General features: G+C 46.5%; 1 protein-coding gene across 3 annotated transcripts in view; it reads right to left on the reverse strand.

Moving 5' to 3' along the window:
* GRIK3 (glutamate ionotropic receptor kainate type subunit 3) overlaps window positions 1-17,616 on the reverse strand; it is a 303,000-nt gene that overhangs the window by 121,516 nt on the left and 163,868 nt on the right. For all 3 annotated transcript variants that reach the window (XR_012897571.1, XM_006134255.4, XM_075908606.1), the window contains exons 2-5: window positions 17,221-17,397; window positions 12,040-12,297; window positions 10,642-10,823; window positions 2,697-2,750 (exon numbers count right to left, since the gene is read on the reverse strand). Coding sequence is in view for 2 of the 3 variants with exons in the window: in XM_006134255.4 (XP_006134317.2) it covers window positions 2,697-2,750; window positions 10,642-10,823; window positions 12,040-12,297; window positions 17,221-17,397 (671 nt within the window). In the remaining variant the exon portion in view is untranslated. The remainder of the gene's footprint in view (window positions 1-2,696; window positions 2,751-10,641; window positions 10,824-12,039; window positions 12,298-17,220; window positions 17,398-17,616) is intronic.

Below are 17,616 nucleotides of genomic sequence, written 5' to 3' on the forward strand. Positions count from 1 at the left end.
GAACACAGATTACTGAATACCTTCCCCAGATGGTATTAACAAAATCAAACTAAAACTTATCTAGGTATACGGAGATTAATCATTTAACAATATCTTATATCCACAGGATCTTAATGTTTCCAAAGGCTGGGCATGGAAGGACCAGCCTCCCTTTTCCTGAAAGGCCTTGGAGTAGGTAAAAGCAAAACTTAAACAAAATAAGAGAAGCAAGATAGAAATACAGACAGAATAGAGATAAGTATTTGGTTTCTGACCTTAAGATAAACAACGCTCCGGAATGGGCCCTGTCAGCTAGGGCTGAAGCAGCAGCCCCAAACTCCCAATTTTCTGGGTCTATATACTCTTTTTGGCACCACAATATTCCGGATGTTCAACCCCTTGCCCAGAGTTGGGCTTGGTACCCTAAGATTTCTGTGGGTGCTATCTCAGATTGGAAAAAATACGGAGGGGAGTCCATTAATATGTATGAGACATAAATGACATTTTCTTGGGTCACATCCCAGAACGGCCAAAAAGAAGCAGGAACCTGCGGTTTCATCCAGGAAATCTGGCACCTGAGTTTTTCAAAACCAGTTAATACTAGTTGGCAGATTTTCCTGTTGGTTCCAATTAAAATTAAGAAATAACCAGTCACGCCACAAAAATCTCTTGCCTAACACACCTCGGGTATGTCCAGACTGCATCCCTCTGTCGGCAGAGGGATGCAGATTAGGCAGGTTGACATTGCAAATGAGGCAAGGATTTAAATATCCCGTGCCCAATTTGCATAAAAATGGCCACCACGTTTTGCCAACTCAGCACCTTGTCGGCAAAAAGCGGCAGTCTAGAGGGAGATCTGTTGAGAAAGAAAGATTTTTTTGACAGATTCCTTATGCCTCCTGCAAGGAGGTTTACAGGATCTGTCGAAAAAGGCTTTCTTTCTCGACAGATCCCCCTGTAGACTGCTGCTTATTTAAATCCCTGCCTCATTTGCAATGTCGACCTGCCTAATCTGCATCCCTCTGCCAACAGAGGGATGCCGTCTAGACTTAGCTCTCTTGGAAAATACCAAAAAAATAAAGCTTAACTTATTAATAAAGCTACCATCTTTTCCATATATATTTTTGCTAAAGCTACAAAGTTAACTTTGTAGGTTCCTTGCGTTACTAGCTATCTATTAAAAACAAGATAGAATAGGGCAGATATAATTTGGCAGGCTACAACTACCCTCAGCCAGCTGCAGTAGGGAGATTGCCTTTTGTATGGACACCATCCTACAAGTCTCAAGTCCCACTGATCCCAACTGGACCTGAAAGTACCAAGCATCTTGCTGGATCCAACCCTCAATCTTCTGCTTGACACTAAACAGCCTCTCAGTGCATCTTGCAGGATCCTGGCTCCCATTTCTCTTCAGAGGAAGATCGGGGGCGGGGCGGGGAGGAGGACCTGCATGCCGAACTCAACACATGGCATGGAATGCTTCAACTGTTGTCCGAGGAGCAAAGCGAATACCGTGCGCTCAGCCCGCACGAGGGACCTTTCAGAAACATTCACCATCACAACATAGACTAATTCATTAGCACCCCATGGGGCTAGTGCAGTCGAAGCTGGAGAATGTGCATGACACGCTAGGAAAACATTGCCGTCAGGAACAGTAGATTAAAACATCTTCCCCATGGTGTAACTTCTTTCTGGAAAGTGGCATTCATTGTGATTGCTTATCTATTAATTTATTATCATTCTTCCCCCTCCCCCGCCCCACACACCTCCAGGCTTTACCTACCCGAGATGTACTAGGCTCAGCTGGGGCTGATTAATAGGAAGTTATCTGGGAACTGCTTAAAGCTGCCTGGAATAGATAATGGCAGTCGGAGTAATTAAAATGTCTTTTGCATTTGAAAAATAAGTTGGGCACATTTTAAGGGTTAGTCTATTATGTTTCTTTCCTAAAGGGGAAAGATAAATGAATTTAACATTATACCAAATTCAGGAGAGAGAGTCCTAGACAATAACATCCTAAATTAAAACAACAACAACTAAAATAAAACACATGCCAAGAAAGATGTCTCAGAGTCAGAGGGGAACTGGCCCATGTTTAATGAGACTGAAGAGAATTTCAAGATGAGGAGTTCTTATGCAAAATAAACCTGCCATGTAGAACTATTGACTGCCGGGAGGAGGATTAGGCTGCAGTTCTCAGGCAGAGAGGTTCCCATCGACAGTTGAATTTCAGCACCCACAAATCCCATCCCCTAAGGATAAGGCCCTTGTGCACAAGGCTCAGCTTTCGGCCTGAGAGCAGTCGCACAGAGATCAAAATTATGGGAAGAAATTGTTGAATCTATGTGATGGGCCTGGCTCTCTTCGCGCCTTCACTCATGCATATCCGGAGTAACTCCAGAGAAACGAATGTGGTGGAGAGGTGAAAAGCAGCGTGAGAGGAGAATCAAGGTGTCTGTTATCGGGAGCTGTGATGTGATGCTTCAGTGAGATGGCGGGTTTAAAAAAACCCAAAAAACCTGACTTTAGACCAAAGCTAAGTAAAACCTCCTGGTCACTGGTATGTTAATAGACGTCCACTCCCTTCCCTACTCCCACAGTGACACCCCCAGAGAAAAGCATTCTGTATGGCTCTTGGACTACACACAGCACCTGCTCACATTCCATTCACGGCCCGCGGGGACAGGACAGGGAGTGGCATCAATTGGATACTTTACCAGAGTGGTGAAGATGAAGTGGTAGTATTCGGTCATCATTCCCATCGCCATGGCCTGGAGAAGAGGGGCGGGAGGGGAGAGGAGAGTTAGCAAGATGGATGGTAAACGAGTGAAAGAAAAACACCAGAAGGCCCGGGACATGCAGAGAGAGATAAACCGGGAAACGCATTTGGATTCTGGGTTGTTTCAGCAAAGCTCACAAGTGGAGGAGCGAGAGACTCGCCGTGCCCCCAGGCAAGGCTGGGGAGGCCGGCTCTGTGCTCCAGGAAGGGGCGGGGTCTCTGGCAGAAGGGGTGGGGCTAGGGCTCCAGCGGCTAGTTAAAAAGCCCAGGACTCCATCCTGCACAGCTGTCACAATACAGCAGCATCCGGACCCTTTTGAATCACTGGGCACCGTGGTAGTTGCCCCCTTTGCGCCCCCCCCTTCTTAAAGCATGAGCTTAACTTTAAGACCCTTGCGACCCGTTATAAACAGGTGCTGAGCACAACAAGCTTTCAATGGGGGACAGAGCACCAGCAATGAGAAAAATCCAGACTTTATTGCAACTGTTGCACATCCTCCCACATCCTATACCACGTGACATCACAACTCTGACTCTCAGCTTGCCGCTGCTGGCTTGGCTGGAACAGAGGGAGAAAGATACTCTGTGGTGTTTACTTCTCAAGGCATTTGGACACGATGGAGATGGGCAACATGATAAAAACCGATGCAGACAGGCAAACAGCCCATGTATCAGAGAAAGGCTGCTGTGTGTTGATCTGACACAGGGAAGAGTATAGCTTTTTACACCTTAAGTTTGTATTTGCATTACTGTGCATTTGCCTACCCAGTTCATACAACCAATTCAAAAGTGACTGTGCCCCTTCTTTCTGCACATAATCAGGGGATTATCATTAGCCTTTGGAACTCTAATTGGGAATATTTTGGGGGTCAGTGAAAGTCCGAGGGCAAGGAAAGTGGAGGGAAGCCAGGCAGCTGTTCTGAATTATTCTATCAAGGAAGTCAAATCAATTAGTATACAGTTAAAACTGCTTGATGGAGTGAAGCAGCTCCAGCAATAGTGAGAGCAAGAGACGGCACCCAGGAAACTGTTCGCTATTTCCAAAAAGCAGTGCAGTCAATCATAACAGTTGGATGGGATAAAGGGCGAGAGTTTCTGGCAGGGAGCTGGAACCACAAATATCCAGAAAAAAAAAAACCAACCGACTTTATTCTTCATAGCTGCCCCAACTCCTTCAGTCTGCGGGGAAATACCAGGTCAGCATCTTTGAATCGGCAGGTGTAAAGCAGTGTCCAACAAACAGAGGCAATATTTTAGTGTTTCCTTCTGCAGCTAATCTTTGAGATGCAAAGGGAGCAAAAAGGTCCAAACAGCAATTTTTGGACCAGAAAGTGCCTGGAGCGAAGTACCAAATCCATTCCCCTGGCAGCAGAGCATAGTGTATCTAGGAAAGGAAACCTCCTGGAAAGATCTTCAAAAACAGAAGGCATGTGTGAGTTTTTGGATAGGGCCTTGAGTGTTTCAGTGTGCTTTTAGGGAAAGCAAGTTTAGGAGTCCTTTAACATTTTAAACAGCCACCCTGTCTCCGCTAACCTCAGGGAACGCATGCTTCTCTTTGCTTTCTGTTTGGTTCTGCTAAAATTATTAGGGCAGAATTTAGCTCAGAGGAAGAGAAGGACAGTTTGAAAAGAAGCAGGGGGTTAGCAAACATGGGAAGAAGGCCAATCCAGATCACATGGCTTAGAAACTCAGAATCTGAAGTGAGAAGTTCTCTTGAATTCCTTCCCTTGACCCGGATGCCTTTAAAAAACATGGTGCTGTTAATGCAAAAACAATCAGGTCTCTGGTATAAGTAGACAATTTCAAGGTAGAAAGCAACGAGGCTGTAATTCTCCAAGTCATCCCTGATGGCAAATGTTAATATCTTGGGGCCCAATCCTGCCATCAGATTCATCCACCAGCCTCCGACTGGTGCAACACATTGAGTCTGAATGTAGAAAATGCCTCTGCTTTTGTAAAGTTAAAAGAACAACGTAGAAAGGGTGTCAACAAACATCTGGCGGGGAAGAGAGGGGGAGCGGTTTTGAAATTAGGACCATGACGAGGAGGAGTTAAGCAATCCACTGCCAAACAACTGCCAAGGAGGAAGAGAGAAAACAGTTGGGCATTCAGGGGGTGTCTACACCAGGAAATTTAGAAATAAATGAATTCAAAATAACTCCCAAAATAACAAAATAAAAATAGTAAGTCCGTCCTCGAAGGCCAGCTCCATTATTGTGGATGGGCTGCCTTGACTTAAAGCCCCAAGAAGCACTGAAGAGCAATTACTTTAAATAACTTTGGGGAGTCATTATTTCAAAATTGCAGCACTGGAGCGTCCACACTGCTGCTCTTTCAAAATTAGCGTTATTCCCTGAAGAAAGCAAGAGTACAGATTTCAAAATACAGGCAGACCCCGACTTACGCGGATCCGACTTATGTCGGATCCGCACTTACAAACGGGGCTTTTCTCGCCCCGGAGCTCACGGGCGGCAGGTCACCACCCGTGTCCTCCAGGGTGAGAAAAGCTTCTCCCGGTCTCCCTGGTCTGCTGGGGGGGGTCCAGCAAAGCCGCTGGACCCCCCCCCCCCCTCCCAGCAGACCAGGGACACCCGAGCAAAGCTGCCGCCTGGGCGGCTTTGCTCGTTTGCCCGGGAGCAAAGCCGCCCAGGTGGCGGCTTTGCTCTGGTGTCCCTGGTCTGCTGCGGGGGGGGGGGGGGGGGGTCCAGCGGCTTTGCTGGACCCCCCCCCCCAGCAGACATGGGGGACAGGAGCAAAGCCGCGGAGCACGCCCGCAGGGGGACGGCTCAAGCGCGCCTGGGCTGTCCCACTGTGGGCGTGCTCCGCAGCTTTGCTCTCCGTCTCCCTGGTCTGACCAGCAGATCAGGGAGATGGGGAGCAAAGACTCGGAGCAAGCCAGCAGTGGGACAGCCGTGGCGAGCCTGGACTGTCCCGCTGCCCGCGTGCTCTGCGGCTTTGCTCCGCGTCTCCCAGGTCAGCAGACCAGGGAGACGGAGCAAAGCCATGGAGGACTTGGGCGGTCCCGCCACCCCCGTCTCCCTGGTCTGCTGGGGGGGGGGGGATGCAGCTAGTGCCCCCCCCAAGCAGACCAGACTTTTCTTGCCTAACCCTGGGGTAGAGCAGCTGGTGGCTGCCAGGTTGGTCCCGCAGCGCCGCTCCGGACCAACCCGGCAGCACCCCAGCTGCTCTGTCCCAGGCGTCCTGATTCAGCCGCTGCTGGTCAGTTTCAGCAGCGGCTGAATCAGGACGCCTGGGGCAGAGCAGCTGGGGTGCTGCCGGGTTGCTTCAGTAGCGCCTAGGAGCCGCGCTACTGGAGCAACCCAGCAGCACCCCAGCTGCTCTGCCCCAGGCGTCCCCAAGTCAGCCGCTGCTGAAACTGGCCAGCGGCTGACTACAGGAAGCCCGAGGCAGAGTTGCTCGCCCCAGGCTTCCTGGAATCAGCTGCTGATCAGTTTCAGCAGCAGCTGACTTGGGGACGCCTGGGTTTCTTAAGTTGAATCTGTATGTAAGTCAGAACTGGCATCCAGATTCAGCTGCGGTTGAAACTGATCAGTTTCAGCAGCGGCTGATGCCAGTTCTGACTTACATACAGATTCAACTTAAGAACAAACCTACAGTCCCTATCTTGTACGTAACCCGGGAACTGCCTGTAACCAGCCTGCTATTTTGAACTAACGGGCTTGATAGTGTGGATGCTCCGTTTATTTTGAAATTAGGGAGTTACTTTGAAATAACCCCCTTGGGTAGACCAAGGCTCAGAGAGCAGGTGTGTTCCCAAACTAGTGAGCAGAGATGAAAGAAACCTGGCAACGTTGGATTCACTTCTCTAGCCAAATTATAGGGCAAGAGGATAAACTAGTAAAAACTTTAACTCTCCAGCACTCTCCCAGGAAATGCCAAACCTGCTGACGGGGAACGTGGTCGTTTCCTATGTGTTCTCTGTGCTATTGGAGCTACTAGGATAGTCCTCCATGGGTTAGTGTGGTCTAAAATTACTGCCATGGGGAACTCTGAGCTACCTTGATGCTATAATTGTTAAGGCGATATTTTTAATGCAGATGCTAAGTGGATTGGGATCCAGGTTTTCAAATGTGATCCAGGATGCCCAAAGTGGGCCACCTCCTACGGGCCTGGTTTGCAGAGACTTTTGAAAATCAGACTCTGTCGAGGCATCTCAAGCTGGACACCGAAAAATCAGGAGTCACTTTTGGAAATCTTGTCCTCTAGCTACATGTTATTGAAGGGGGCAGCATGGCAGGATTCCTCTGCATGGCAAATCGGTGCTGTGCAATAGGTGAACTCAGAGCACTTGTCCTGACACAGGAAGCAAAAGCTGTAGATCAAACTTTCGTGTGGCTTAATTGGCATGTTTATTGAAGTAACCCAGGCTGTGTCTAGACGACGCCTCTCTGTCGACAGAGAGATGTAGATTAGGCACATTGAAATTACTAATGAAGCAGGGATTTAAATATCCCATGCTTTATTAGCATAAACATGGCCGCCACTTTTTTTTTTAAATGGAACTTTAAAAAAAAAAAAAAAAACACACACAACAACCAGCAGTCTAGGTGCGGATCTGTCGAAAATAAACCCTTTTTTGACAGATCCTATATTCCTCAAAAAATGAGGTTTACAGGATCTGTCGAAAAAGGGTTTATGTTCGACAGAGCTGCGTCTAGACTGCGAGGTTTTTTTCAAAAAAGCTCAGTTTCAAAAAAAAGTGGCAGCCATGTTTATGCTAATGAAGCACAGGATATTTAAATCCCATGCTTTAATAGCAATTTCAAGGTGCTTGATTTGCATCCCTCTGTCGACAGAGAGATGCAGTCTAGACGTAGACCTAGAAGGGAATAATACGCAGAAGCTACTACCGGTTGAACCTCTCTAATCCGGCACTCTCTGCCCAGCAACATCCATGGTCCGGCATGATTTTAGTTGGCTGGATGTCCAGTTATGGGCGTGGCCAAGTTTCCTGCGGTCCCAGCAAGTTTGTTTACAGCCACCAGTCCTGGCGCTCAGTACTCTGTGCTGTGATTTAGCTCTAATTTACCCCGAATATCTTCTAAGAGCCCAGGGAGCAGTGGAAGGGTGGGTAATGCTGCTAGACAATATTGAACTCCTGTGGTTCAGCAAATTCTCTAGTCCGATAATGGTCAGGTCTCAGAGGTGCTGGACTAGAGAGGTTCAACCTGTCCTGTGTATTCTTTCGGATTCTGAATTGTATCCCTTTTGCACAAACATGTGACACTTGAAGCATGGTTCCTGTACTTCGGGTTGTCCTCCCTGCCCCACGCACCATCCCACCCCTCTAATGCAAAGGAACAGAAGCCTACCGTTCTAATCTGGCATTATTTCACAGTCACTGTGTAGTGGTGTAGAGGCCTGTAGAAATTACAAGGGAAGAGCTGACTGGACTCAATCTCCCTAGCCCATCTTATGGAGAGCAAGGCTCTATTTCACAAGTGTCATGATGCTCTCTGGCAGTCAGTAAAGATGCAGAACCTCTCCCCCGCCGGCTCCTCAATCTACCCCCTGCCAACTTTGAGAACCAATGGTACACAACAGGGAATTCTGTCCCTGCTAAACCAGTGCTGGCGCAAACACACACAAATGCCCGTTGAGGAGTTTGTAACACTCCTTCAGAGCTCTTAAGGTCATTTGGGGCTTGATCATGGACAACCAGCACCACTCTACAGCAGTGGTTCTCAACCCACTAACCACAGGCCTCTTGCGGCCCAATCAGCACAGAGGCAGCCCATGAGACATCCTCAGGAAGGATATATATTGTATGGATGTGGCTCCCTTAACACGATGGCTGCGTCTAGACTGGCATGATTTTGCAGAAATACTTTTAACGGAAAATTTTTCCCGTTAAAAGTATTTCCACAAAAGCGCGTCTAGATTAGCACTGATGCTTTTGCGCAAAAGCATCCGTGGCCAGTCTAGACGCAATTTCACGCAAGAAAGCCCCAATCACCATTTTAGTCATCAGGGCTTTTTTGCACAAAACAGTTCTTCCCTGTCTACACTGGCCCTCTTGTGCAAGTATTCTTGCACAAGAGGGCTTTTTCCCGAGCAGGAGCGTGAAAGTATTTGCGCAAGAAGCACTGATTTTGTACATTACAGAGTCAGTGCTCTTGCGCAAATTCAAGCGGCCAGTGTAGACAGCTGGCAAGTTTTTGCGCAAAATCTTGCCAGTCTAGACGCACCCAGAGAGAGTTGCATAGGTGGCCCATAATGTACAATAGATTAAAACTAGGGTCTCTGCCTATAATCTCTACAGCAGTGGTTCTCAGTTTCCTGAATGGGGCGGTGGTGGAAAAAACCAACCATGTACAGGGAACCTATCAGCTTCCCGACTCCCATCCCACCCACCCTTTATCCTTGATACACAGTGATGAGCAGAGCAGATGGCACAATAAAATATAATAAACTGCATAATAAGTGAACAGCACCAAACACAGCGTGTTAAAATAATAGGCTGGGGATGCTTTGTGAAATAATCCCTCCCTGGCTTTCCAACCTCAGGCCATTTCCCCTCATTTTGCAGTAGCGCTGGGGTTTCGCAGAATTCCCTCTCCTGTGCGCTGGGCTGCTTAATCCTTCAAGGGCAGAAAAGTTATTTAAACAATATGTTGGGTCTCCTAGGGATGGGATAAATTACACTTACATTTGCTGATTTTTTTTAAACTCTCCCAGGGCAGACATTTCTTACTATAATGGCATTTACTGAAGGGGGAGAGGAAGGGGTGAAGTCCAGGCTGGCTGGTGTATGACAGGCACAAATCAAGCCATAGGAAAAATGCTGGTCAATGGGAAATCACAGATATCTAGGCTCAAACTCGGAGATTTATCCAACGTGCCAATCAAAAGACCAAGAAATGGGGTCATCTTGGAATTCCAATTATGAACAGGTGTGTGTGTGTGTGTGTGTGTGTGTGTGTGTGTACACACCTGTAGCTTTCTACAAAATGTTCTTAGATGTGTGTACATGCTTTCCTCACAACAGACCTTCCCAAAATGTAGCAGCTCGTATAACGTTCCTGTGTGCGCGCCTACAGGGCCCGAGGCAGGACAGATGGAAAGACGACATGAAATCAGGAAGTAATAGAACATTTGCGCAGGGACGGGCCTAAATGAACAATGACAGAAGTGGCCAAGAGCAGAATTCTATTTGATACATTGGTTGGCAGAGGGAGAAACGAATGTTACACTCATGCAGGGCCGGAGAGCCACTTGCAACAGAGGCTTCCTGAGAAATGGCATGTGATGATATAGTTAAAGACTCAAGCCAAGGTGGTTGCACCCATTAATACCAGTCGAGGATCTGGATTTACGTTCTAACTAGAGCTGGTCAGATTTCTTCCCTTCCATCAAGTGGAAAATTTTGAGTTTTCCATGGATACATTTTTACTTTATTATTGGGGGTGGCGAGGTGGGGGGATGTTTCAAGAAAAGTTGAAATGTTCTGCAGAAGTCAGACACTTTTCTGAAACATTTGAGTCCAAAGCCTAATTTTGCACCCAAAAAGATTTGATGGAAAGTTTTTGGCCAGCCTTAATTTGAATACGAATGCATAAGAGCCAAGTCGGGATTACCAATGCAGCTCCAATGTGTGTCCAGTGTTCTGCCATGAAACCAGACCATCTTGCAATATAGGTCTTTGTAGAAAGTCTGGATTTTTAGATGTACAAATCAAGAGTAGAGGAAGGGGCCTTACCACATTGCCTGGAAGAACCCAAGCCAACCATTTGCAGCTGTGAAAATGCCATATTTCTTGTAAAGGAAATGAGCATGAATTCCCTAGAGACTTCCCATTGTAACAGAGGGACCCCTCATGCTGCAGCCCCTCCGGTGCTCACCTGTTTGAGGATATTGCTCACCTGTTTGAGGATATGAGCTGCCATCAAGTGGCTGCAGTCGAAGATGATGCGGAATTCCCGGCCTCTCTTCATCTCTTTCAGCAGGGGCCTTGCATCCTCCGTGTCGATGGGCAGCTGGCGGATCTTCAGTCGGATGTTGTACCTTGATGGGGCCATGATAAGCTCCTGCAGCCTTATCAGGCCTTAGACAACAGAGTTTCCAAAAGACAAAAACCACAGCATTACGTAGGGCAGGCTGCTCTTGCCACTAGCTTTCCACTTCCACTGGGTTCCTCCAAAAAGTTTTACTGGGCGACTTAATTTTCATTCACACTTTGATTTCACAAGTTAATTCCCCTTCCCGATATGCAGCATTTTTAAAATGTCTAGCCAAACACCGGGTGCAGCTGGACTGTGGATTAAAATTCCAAACACATCTCAAGAAGTTTTGCAATGTTTACTATAGCAGGAACCACGTTCCTAACGCCCACCCTCCATCTAGCTGAGAGCTAACCAGTATGCAAACTTCCCCCTCACACCCCTACCACTGTTGGGCCATATGGGATTGCCAGGACAGTCATGTCCACCTCCAGTTTTGGGGTCATGCCCCTTCAAGTTAAGAGCAAGTGATCTAGGGAAAAGAGAAAGCATGACAACCAGCCAGCTCACAACTTAAAAATCTGCTTCATTCACTGTGCACAGATTAAAAAAAAGAAGAGGAAAAGTCCAATTAACTGAGACTTGAGTTAAACTGACTCTTTGGGTATAATTAATTCCAATCTGAAGAGAAGCGCCTCACCTCTGTCATATTATATTACTGCCATAATTGTGGCCAGAAAAAGAAAATAATCGGAGACTTTTTATTCTACCCCTTCATTCATTACCTTCCTCCGGAGAAAGCACAATTTTCTGCTGGCCCCAGCTAGTTAAAGTTATTAGGATCTAGCACGGCAAGAAGAAAGTGAAGAGAAGAGGGCAGAGATAACGCCACGTGTCCTTGTGCGAAATGGAAGCAGCAGTGCATCTGAACATGCCCCAGCTGGCAGCCATATCGCACTGAATTCTCCTCAGCACTTCCACTAAGAAAACTGTCTGGTTGTGTGAAATGCTCTTGAACCAGCCACCCCCCGGGTTCCTAGCTGGAAAGCCGTGCTTTGCTCCACGAGCAACAGCGCCTCTTCCTTGTATTTGATGGGCTGAGCCAGGCCACAACGGCTTTCCAGGGCTCAGTTACAGAGCTCCGTGTCTGTGTGGCAGAACTCCGGGCCAGATTCTCTGCTCACGTACATTGACGCCAACGCTGCTGCCTTCATGGAACTGGCGCCAATTGGGACAAGCTGAGAATTTCATTCCTGAGGGCGACTGGGGAAAAAAACGGAACCCACAATAGAGGAGCTGTTTTGCTCTCCCTTCACCTACCTGTACTGTCGTCATACACAACGGTAGCTGACCTCCATTTCAAATACTGTACAAGGTCCAGAATGGCATGGCTGAGAGAAGCATAGTCGGGGTAAAGGTTGACATAGAAAGTGTCCTTGTTATCCAAAGGGTGATGCTTCCATCGCAGTTGTATATGGGGGACTTCCAGGGCATTGCAAATAGACTGAACCGCATTGGTACAGGAGCCTTGAGAAGGCCCAAATATTGCTACCACCCCCAGGGCAAGCTGGTCACAGGCTAGAACAGAAAAGGATGGAGACCGTCAGTACACCAGACAATACACCTGCCAAAGAGTCATTTCCCCTTTTTTGGTGGCCACACCATCAGCTGTGGAGAGTGGGCCACATCCACCCTGACTGAATGGACCATCTCAGACCTGGTCTTCCCCAACGTGACATCACACTCCCATCTTTGCATGGGTGTATATCCCTGCCAGACAGGAGCTCCCACGTCACATAACTGACAAGGCGGGTCCCAGCCCACGAAAGCTTAGGCCCAAATAAAGGCGTTAAGTCTTGAAGGTACCACAGGACTCCTCGCTGTTTTTCCTAAGATTGATTAACGTTGGGGAAGTCAATCCCACCCAGCCTGTGTCACCAATGCAGGGATATTACAACTCTGGCACTTTATCTTGGTACAGAGAAGAGATGTATAGGGATGGATGGTTAGACAGAAGCATCTGGGAACTAGGGATGTAAAATCCCAATTAATCAGTTAACCAGTTAACTGTTAAGTTAAGATAGTGTCGAAGCATCACCATTGATCTTTGCAGAGTTATTAGCAGGCCCAACTACTGCTTACAGTGATTAAGAACAATCAGCCCTGCCATTGGTTCCTGTGTGGTTTAACAGCCAGCAAAAAAATTAAAGCTGCAGTGAAGATAGATAGGATGCTTACACTTCAGCCTAGCCCAGTGCAGAGGTCACAAAACCTAGAGGAACTTCCAAGAGGACACTCCCCCCCACATCTGAAAAATGCAAACATTGGCCTTGATTGCTGGTAGACCATGACAACCAATTACCAGCTTTGTCAATTGATGCCTTTCCTGGTCCGTGAATTCAGACATGAGCTGACAGGCAAACTGCAACAAGAACACATGCTGTGCAGTCGTTTCTCCCTCCTTCCCTCCGGGCCTCCCTCACTAACAGCTGAAATCAATTGGTAGCCAACAACAATAATGACTGTCAGCCCTGGGAAGAAGGGAGTTGCAATCCCTCTATACTACTAGGCTGTGTCTAGACTACATCCCTTTTGCGGAAAAGGGATGCAGATTAGACAAAGCACAATTGCAAATGAAGCAGGGATTTAAATCTTCCCCGCTTCATTTACATAAACATGGCTGCCGCTTTTTTCCGGCTCAGAGCTTTGCCAGCAAAAAGCACCAGTCTAGATGGGGATCTTTCGGAAAATAAAGCCTTTTCCGAAAGATCCCTTATTCCTGATTTTAAGAGGAATAAAGGATCTTTCAGAAAAGGCTTTATTTTTCGAAAGATCCCCGTCTAGACTGGCGCTTTTTGCCGGCAAAGCCCCGAGCCGGAAAAAAGCGGCAGCCATGTTCATGCGAATGAAGCGGGGAAGATTTAAATCCCCACTTCATTTGCAATTGCACTTTGTCTAATCTGCATCCCTTTTCCGCAAAAGGGGTGCAGTCTAGACACAGCCCAAATCTATTAGAGTTCTTTGAAGGGGTTAACAAACATGCAGACAAAGGGGATCCAGTAGATATAGTATACTTAGATTTTCAGAAAGCCTTTGACAAGGTTCCTCACCAAAGGCTCTTGTGTAAATTACATTGCCATGGGATAAGAGGGAAGGTCCTTTCTTGGATTGAGAACTGGTTAAAAGATAGGAAACAAAGGGTAGGAATAAATGGTAAATTTTCAGAATGGAGAGGGGTAACTAGTGGTGTCCTCCAAGGGTCAGTCCTGGGACCAATCCTGTTCAACTTATTCATAAATGTTCTGGAGAAAGGGGTAAGCAGTGAGGTGGTAAAGTTTGCGGATGATACCAAACTGTTTAGGATAGTCAAGACAGAAGCAGACTGTGAGGGACTCCAAAAAGATCTCACCAAACTGAGTGATTGGGCAACAAAATGGCAAATGAAATTTAAGGTGGATAAGTGTAAAGTAATGCACATCGGGAAAAATAACCCCAACTATACATACAGTATGATGGGGGCTAATTTGGCTATGACAAATCAGGAAAGAGATCTTGGAGTTATTGTGGATAGTTCTCTGAAAACTTCCACACGGTGTGCAGCGGCGGTCAAAAAGGCAAATAGGATGCTAGGAATTATTAAGAAAGGGATAGAAAATAAGACCCAGAATATCTTACTGCCCCTGTATAAAACTACGGTACACCCACATCTTGAATACTGTGTACAGATGTGGTCTCCTCACCTCAAAAAATATATTTTGGCCTTGGAAAAGGTTCAGAAAAGGGCAACTAAAATGATTAGGGGTTTGGAACAGGTCCCTTATAAAGAGAGGTTAAAGCGACTGGGACTTTTCAGTTTAGAAAAGAGGAGACTGAGGGGGGGGGATATGATAGAGGTATATAAAATCATGAGTGGTGTGGAGAGGGCGGATAAAGAAAAGTTATTTATTGGTTCCCATAATAGAAGAACTAGAGGACACAAAATGAAATTAATGGATAGCAGGTTTAAAATTAATACAAGAAAGTTCTTCTTCACACAGTGTGTAGTCAACCTGTGGAATTCCTTGCCAGAGGAGGCTGTGAAGGCTAGGACTATAACAGAGTTTAAAGAGAAGCTAGATAATTTCATGGAGGTTAGGTCCATAACAGGCTATTAGCCAGGGGATAGAAATGGTGTCCTTGACCTCTGTTCGTCAGAGGCTGGAGAAGGATGGCAGGAGACAAATTGCTTGATCATTGTCTTCGGTCCACCTGGTGCTGGCCACTGTTGGCAGACAGGCTATTGGGCTAGATGGACCTTTGGTCTGACCCAGTACGGCCGTTCTTATGTAAACTAGTTGGGATACAACAAATTACACTCATTTTGTGGCCTGGAAAAGCGCCAGTCTGGCTGGCTTGGGGTTCCTGCAGCTGTCCACCGTTTCTCACTGCGGTGCGGGGCCAAGATTTTACAGGAACTGCTGTGTCTGTGGAGGATACTCTTATAGCATTCCAGTAACTAGAACCCAACTCAGAAGTTTTTCTGAGAGTCTTGAAATGTTTAGTGAATCGGTCTTCTGCTGCCAAAATACTCCAAAAAGATGGAACTGATTCGGGTGAGATTTTCAGTTTTGCAGACTATACCACATTAAAAAACCCAAAATGTGAAATGTTGATGAAATCTGTCATCAACATCTTGAGTTTCAACTGAAAAAGTAAGAAAAAAAAATTGTCAAAACTTTCATGATTTAAAAAAAAAATAATCAGTTACTGTGTATGTTGGGGTGGGGACCCAACATTGTGCATGTGTATCAATTGCTAAGTTTTTCAGGATCCACATGTATGGGCTTTTAAAAGGTTCACAAATCCAGCACCTCAACTATTACAGAATAGCCACACATACAACAATAGTAAAAACCATTTAATAATGGCATAGTCTATCATTTCACTGCACACGCTTTATCTTTCTTCTAATGGGTTGGGGGGTCGGGGAGAGGGGGACTCTGTTTCATCGCAGAGAATTCCCAGACATGATCTAGTAATGCAAATGTACTGGGAAGTGCCTATTAATTAAACATGAGGAGAGGTTTAAAATCCAAACTTTATTTACTTGTCATATTCTATTTATGTCATGTCTAAGTGGAGCTTCTCAAAAGCCTTGTGAACTTTAGAGTTGGATGAGAAATAGGTGAGCTGTGTATGGTTAGCGGGGTGAAGAAGATATAGTCTAGTGACCGGTGTAGGTTAAAGCAGTGAGAGATGCAAGGCTGAGCATCTGATTTACAAGGCTTTTGATCTGGAATTCACTTGACTTCTTGGTGCTTTAGTCAAGTCAGCTGTAGGAGCAGGCCTCATACCGGGTGCTTCAACAGTTCTGAGAATTCCAGGAAAAACACTCTTAAAATCCAATAAGTCGGTGGCTACTTTCCCTCTGAAGTGGGAAGATCCTGACTAGTGAGTCAGGATTCTTTTAGTTTCTGCCACCAGCATCTTTGGTGGCACCTTGGAGTTTCCTGCTGCATGAGGTTCAATTAAATAGAAACATTTGCATAAAAAAGTGACAGTGGGCTTCACCACTTGTCCCTTTGATTGATTGTTTGAATAAAGAAACTATTGCACAGGCTACAGAAGACATGGAAGCTCCCGTCTGGCTGGCTTGGGGTTCCTGCAGCTCTCCACCTTTTCTCACTGCAGTGCAGGGCCAAGATTTTACAGGCTCTGCCTGTGTCCGCGGAGCATACTCTTATAAGGCTACGTCTACACTGTCGACTTCTTGTGCAAGAAGCTTTTTGCAGAAGAGTTTTTGGGCAAAAATTCTTATAGAAGAGAACGTCTACACTGGCATGTGCTTTTGCGCAAGAAAGCTCTGATGGCCATTTTAACCATAGGGCTTTCTTGCGCAAGAAATTCATGTTGCCTGTCTACACTGGCCTCTTGCGCAAGAACAGTTGCACAAAAGGGCTTATTCCTGAGCGGGAGCATCAGAGTTCTGGTGCAAGAAGCCCTGATTTCATACATTAGAACGTCAGTTTACTTGCGCAAGAATACGCGGCCGGTGTAGACAGGCAGCAAGTTTTTGCACAAGAGCGGCCGCTTTTGTGCAAGATCGTGCCAGTGTAGACACAGCCTTATAGCATTCCAGGCAGGATCTAGCATTCCTCCCTGCCTTGCACACCAGAACTCCCAAGAAGGATGCTGCCAAAAGGTGTCATCCAAGTGGTTATATGCAGGACATCTCCAGCAATGCACCATGGGCATCACAGATTGCAAAACTCCAACGTTATTTAAGTCTGCTACATGCATAGCTCAGTCACAAGCCTGAGCACCTTCAGCTGACATGGAGCAAAATGGAAATGGGGAGGAGAGATGACATCATTAATTAATTAAAAGTATTAAAGACCTTGAAGGTCAATGCTAGGTGTGCACCAGGGGAGCAGCGAGCAGTCTGCCTCTACTCAAGCCCACCAGTATTGCTTCACCAAACGGATCGCCACTCAGCTGAAGAGAAACACGCTCTCTACTTACCTTTCTTAGTGGCTTCAAAACTGTCATGGAAGTGTATCCTCTGAATGTCATAGGTCAATGTTGTGTTAGGCAACAGCGTTCTATTCCTATTGATAATATTGGCAGAAAATCTAAAGGCTTGTTCCTCGGCACTCATCACCTGGGCGTTGGGGCCATCTGCGTACTCGAAAATCCCTCCTGCAAGACAGAACCAAAGTAGAGTTGCCAACAACATGAAGGTTCAGAAGTGCCCTCTCCCAGAGGAAAAGCCAACTCATTTCAAAGCTATATTAGGGCTATAGACAGAGGTTTGAAAAAAAAGGTAAACTAATCTCCATTTCTCCATATTTACAGCTGAGTACACCACTAGTTACAGCCATGACCAGGGTTCTCGCTAATTTTTTCCACCCATGTGTG

This window comes from Pelodiscus sinensis, chromosome 25, assembly GCF_049634645.1.
Source record: "Pelodiscus sinensis isolate JC-2024 chromosome 25, ASM4963464v1, whole genome shotgun sequence".
Taxonomy (NCBI): Eukaryota; Metazoa; Chordata; order Testudines; family Trionychidae; genus Pelodiscus; species Pelodiscus sinensis.